The sequence below is a fragment of the Lipotes vexillifer genome, unplaced genomic scaffold, assembly GCF_000442215.2.
Source record: "Lipotes vexillifer unplaced genomic scaffold, Lipotes_vexillifer_v1.1 scaffold999, whole genome shotgun sequence".
NCBI lineage: Eukaryota > Metazoa > Chordata > Mammalia > Artiodactyla > Lipotidae > Lipotes > Lipotes vexillifer.
Window position 1 is genome coordinate 1,620,830 of NW_006774368.1, and position 5,420 is coordinate 1,626,249.

The window sequence follows — 5,420 nt, forward strand, 5'->3', positions numbered from 1 at the left end:
TCTCCGCGCGGCACCTCTGCAGTTCTTTTTTTAAGACTTCTTTTAAGGATACTATTGAAATATTTACACAGGAAATGCTGTGATATCTCATTTGCTTCTAAAGAATCCAGTGGGGAAGGAGAAGAAAGTGGGAGAAAGAAGAGAAGCCGTGAGTTGTTAACTGTTGAAACTGGGAATGTGGTACGTGTACATGTGAATTCAATAGATGTTCCCTCTGCTTTTGGATCTGTCCGAAAATTACCTCAATAAAAAGCTTTGAACAAAATAAACTGTCTTATCTGATCAAATCTGGCATAGGACTACTAACAGAAGAGACTACGCAGGTAGCCTGCCAGGCATGTGGATCCAGGACTTACCGTTCTATATTCACCTCATTGCCTTGGTCTCTCTTGTGGAAGATCATAGTATATTTACCCACTTCAGGCAGTGGCCGGGTTATTTTCATTCTATGAAGCTCAACCCTGGAAAAATAACAGAGGTGTTTAAAAAAAAATTCTATCCCAATTATCTACCACTAGGCACTTAAAAAAGAATCATTTGCAAAAATTTACATATATGTGCACATACACATATCTTGATTATTTAGGTATTAAAAAAAAAAGAATTTTCTTATGTTGGGCCTCAGGCAATAAGTCCATAGAAGAATCACCCTTAACATTTACTCCTGAGGTACAAAGAAGACGTGTCAATTTACACTTTGTCATTTTCCAGAAACAACTGAGAAAATACATCTTTAAAAAACCAAGTCTCTTAGGATCCCTAATTTACTTAGTGTTTCCTTCTTTTAACAGGGAAAGTAATGACTGTTAAATGTCACAAACCTAGGTTCAAATCTAGACTTTGTTATTTACAACCTTGGTAAGTCAATTCATTATTCCAGGCCTGGGTTTCCCGAACCGTAAAATGGCAATGGTGTTACAGAGTTGATCTGACAGGCTCAAATGAGACCGTCCACATGGAACATTCTTTGCAAACTGTAATGTACTATATAAGCAGAAAGAGGGTGGTGCCTGTTGCACAGGTGAGTAAATAAGTATTTAGTAAAGAAATTTCAGCAAATGTTTATGCTCAAATCAGTTGGTTTATCCATAGCGTTAGTCAAGAACCACTCTGGAGGCCATGATGTTCTTATCAAATGTAAGCAAAACTTGGGGCTCCCCTTTACCTTGAAACCGAGGAGAAACAGGAAAAAAGAGAGTGAAGATACATCAGTGTAAAATTCTACTAACCGTCCAGTCTGGGCAGTGAAATGGATTTGGGGAACATGATGGATACGGTTGACTCCAAGCCCTTGCTATTCCTCCCTGAAATCTAGCAGGTACCCTCTGTCCACTTCATAAGCCACGTCCACACAGGCTGCTGATGGGCTGGGCCATGAAGTGCCGCTGCCCATCACTACAGCCATTTCTATGCAGCCTTTGGTCAGGGAGATCCGTTCCCTCCTGCCAGAAACATTCCAGAGACTCTCAGCCTAGACCTGGAAATGAGACCAGCATGGAGCCCAGCTTCTTCATGCTGAAGCAATGGAAAAGCAATGGAAAACATCTGGCAGCCACACGTATATTAATTCAGAACGCCAGCTGAGAAATTTTCTTTCTAAGAGGCAACAACAGGAGGAAAGGGGGTCTCCTAATAGAAAGACCTTGTTGTTACAAGTCTGAAGATACTGGCCCCAGGCTCTTGAATAATTACTTATTTCTGGGAGTTAGGGATACCCATAACTATCTGGCCATGAAACCCAAGTTCAGGGAAGGGAGCTGAGAGGGGAGACCAGGCATATCCCCTTTGAACCCCCCAGAGTAGAAAAGAATCCAAGAGAATCTGAGGGTCATGCCAGCAGCTCTGAGTCAGGCCAGGGAGTCAGGCCAGCAACTGCTCCCATGGAGTGCAGGGCTGGCTCATGTATGAGGAGAGGACATCTTGGCCTGCTTCGGGGCGTGCAACTCCTCACAGGCTGCTGGCACTCCCTGCTCTGCACTCTGGGAACTACCAGGGTCGCCTAGGGTCTGAGAGAACGCAGAGGCTTAGAACAGGCCTCTGGCCACTCTCCTCAGGTGGCAGTTTTGCAAACGCTCTGGTCTGGGACTTGCCATTCACGGGTGAGACTCTATCTCAGTAGGTAATACCTGCTGACAAGTCCACAGAGACCTCCACCAACACTCCCGGACCCCGGACACCCATTAGCCTGGACTAGACCACCCTCCATCATTTCTGAACTGCCAGTGGCAAAGAGCGATTTGGGGCGCCTTGCACACCCCCACCCCCTGCCACCCTTCAAGCCCAAGTCGGAGCCTCATGACCTGCTGGCCTGGCATCCACAGGACCCATACACAACCACTGCTAGCAGAGCCCCGTGAAGGGGACCTGTCTCTGTTGTTCACCTGAGTCTGAGGTCATCGTCTTCGCCTCCCCATCCCCAGTAGTTGTTAGAGAATCCATTCACCTTGAAAAACTGCTCTCGGCTTAGGGCGGTAACACCCCCAAAATACCCACTGTAACGTAATCTGGAGTGAAAGAGAGGAGAGAAATGGTAAGAATGTTAGTGCGAAGTCCTTTTGTTCTCCACAGATGCTTCAGAAGTCTCGGACTGCAGGGTGGGCATTCTAGGAACACTTTGAAGACCATGCACTTCCACCCACCCACTCCTGCTTGACATCCACCTCCCCACGTTCTTGGCCTTCCTTGTCTGGCCTTCTGTCCTCTGTCTAGACAAGCTCTCACATCTGCTCACTAAGCAAGGTGCCACCCACCTTTCATTGTTAGTGTTTGTGTGCAGAGGTCTACAGAGGTACCTGTAAATGTGCACTATAACATCAGATCTGGATGATAGATTTCACCTCGTGTGCCAATCCAATGAATAGTTGTGGCTGCCAAGGGCTCTGGGTTAAGAGCATTCTGAGGCTGCATCCAGGTTCGGCATGAATGAGTGGCTTTTTTACTTTTACTTTTTTTTAGGGAGTGGGGTGGAGAGCAGGAGAGAGCTCCTATACACACGTTTTATGCAGACCTCCACTTATATGCATACAAATCTCCATCTCAGAATCTGTTTCCTGGAGAACCCAACATACCTTAATAACCCTGAGGTTTCCAGCTTGGACAACTAGGTAGATGACAGTGCCTCTCACAAAAACAGGGTACACAAACTAATAATTAGGTTTTGAGAAGAAGACAAATTACGGTTTGGATAAACTGAATATGAGGTACCCTTGGGGCTTTTGCCAGTGGGAAAAAGGATACAAGGTCCAAGTTCAATACAGAGGAGTGGCTACAGAGATAGCTTTGGAAATAAGCTGTCAAGAGGTGGTACCTGAAGGCACAAGGGTAGAGAAAGCTGCCCGAAGACAATGTAGTAAGTGAAAAGAGTAGAGTAAAGAGGGTGGAGCTGTGAGTATACCAACAAGGAAAAGGGGAAAGACAAGAGGTCAATCATTTAGGACTCACTGGTAGACAAATGAACAAATCTGAGAAATAAAGATGTCCCTTGAATAGAACACGGTAACAATTCAGAAATGCAAATGAAGGCAGCTTAATAACTTAGATGTTACTGAATAAGAGGATGTGAAGATATGTGGAGGATTTCTAACTTTAATTAATGTCAAAGTATTCCAGGACCAATAAAATATGTCTGCTTTTCTAGATAGTAAGAAAAACCAAAAGGAAAGATCAATAATCATGTAGACACTTGCCATCTAATAGGTGGAGTCCCAAAAGTTAATTTGTAGCTCAGCTGTTTGTTTCTATGTTCTGAGTACAGATGGGCAGGACCCTGCTTAACCCACAATGGAAATAGATTTACTTATATACCCCCAACCTAAAATTCTGGAAAATAACAACCTAAAACAAACAAAAAGAACAAAGTGCTCAGAAGGCAGCTATTACTGACCAAGACATTGACTGCAGTGACTTGTTGCCATGGTTACTGGACTCTGTTTGGCTGGGAAGGGCTTCCTAAACTACCTGAAAACTAGCAGCTTCATCAGAACACTGAGTGGAACCACTGCCCAGGCATAACCTGCCACGCCCCAAATAGGGGTCACCAGGAGGGACCCAGCACTGATGACTTGGTAGTGACCTGTTAAGTAACGACTATCCACTGTGTGCAAAGCAGCTGGCTAAACGCTAGAATAAGTGGGCCCTGCCCTCACACACAGTTGATAGTCCAGCAAGAGAGGTGAACATTATCAGGGTTCTGAGGAAGGAGATGCCACACGTCAGGGCAGGTGGGCCTGGGAGGATTCAGACAGGTAGAAAACTGGGGGAACTCCTGGTGATCAGAACTCCGTGACGAAAGGCCGTGAGGGAGAAAAGTGCAGGCTGTATGAGGAGCATTGAGAGACCAGTTTGGCTGCAGTGGGAGGTGCAGGAGGAGACCAGGTGGAAAGAAAGTTTAAAGAAGTATCAGTTCCTCAGTTGCCTCTTAGGTGCCAAATACCTACATGTTTATTGATCTTTCCTTCTGGTTTTTCTTCTTATCTAGAAAAGCATAAATAGTTGATTGGCCCTGAAACAGTTTTACTTATTTTTAAAGGACTGTAAGGCCTGAGGTGGGGAAAATGGAGTCATCAAATAACAGTAAAGTCCTTGTAGAAAGCAGGCAGGTACCAAAGGAATTCTTGGCAATAAAATTTCCCACAGGCTAGTACAGATCTCTATCACTGACCCATAATCACTGGGATAAACAAGATTTATTTCTGTCTTCATCAGAGTCTGAGATAGTTGAGACAAGTTGCTTTAACTTCTTCCCTCTGCATGTGTGTAAAGTGAAAACACTTCTTGCGCTTCCCTTCATACTCATGGGGCAGTTGTGACAATGAATAGTGTGCTGATTTAAGCTCTGTGGCACAGGGACACACAGTTACCAGCAGAGGGCAGACACTTAGCCACCTGCAACTGCACCTGCCAGCAACTAGAGGGATTTTGCCCAAAGGAGGAAAGGCAATAACTAAAGAGGAGGAAGACAACTCCTACATTTCCTATGCAAACCTCCCCCAAACCACAGAAAATGAGGCAGTTTACATGATACATACAATAAAGTAGAAAAACATAAATGACAAACCAGGACAAGAAGAAAACTTCAATCAGAAGATTAGAATAGGAAATATATTAGAACTCTGATCTGCAAATAAGATTCTTTTCAGCTTCTAAAAGAAGGTCATGGATTTGTCTCTGAGCTTCTTGCATCCAGATCAAAAGAGGAGAGAGACACATTCAATCACCTGGTTTACATTAGGAAAACTGTCAGTTGCTCAAGGAAGACAAAGGCTTCCTGAGTTCTAGTTATAAAAGAAACGTCTGGCCAATTACAATAGCAAGTTAAAACAGCAACATTCGTACAGGGGCTGTTTTAAGAGTGAGTGGCATCTGATAAAACCCACGATCATCACACCAAAGTTTTACTCAGGATCAGTTCCCAGCAGGAA

The 5,420-nt window shown here is 44.4% G+C and overlaps 1 protein-coding gene and 1 pseudogene across 1 annotated transcript in view; both read right to left on the reverse strand.

The window, feature by feature from the left end:
* LOC103088780 (glycine cleavage system H protein, mitochondrial pseudogene) overlaps window positions 1-339 on the reverse strand; it is an 836-nt pseudogene extending 497 nt beyond the window's left edge.
* Window positions 1-5,420, reverse strand: part of B4GALT4 (beta-1,4-galactosyltransferase 4) — a 26,767-nt gene that overhangs the window by 3,478 nt on the left and 17,869 nt on the right. Inside the window, exons 5-6 of the mRNA XM_007449129.1 lie at window positions 2,382-2,504; window positions 357-461 (exon numbers count right to left, since the gene is read on the reverse strand). Of these exons, the coding sequence (XP_007449191.1) occupies window positions 357-461; window positions 2,382-2,504 (228 nt within the window). The remainder of the gene's footprint in view (window positions 1-356; window positions 462-2,381; window positions 2,505-5,420) is intronic.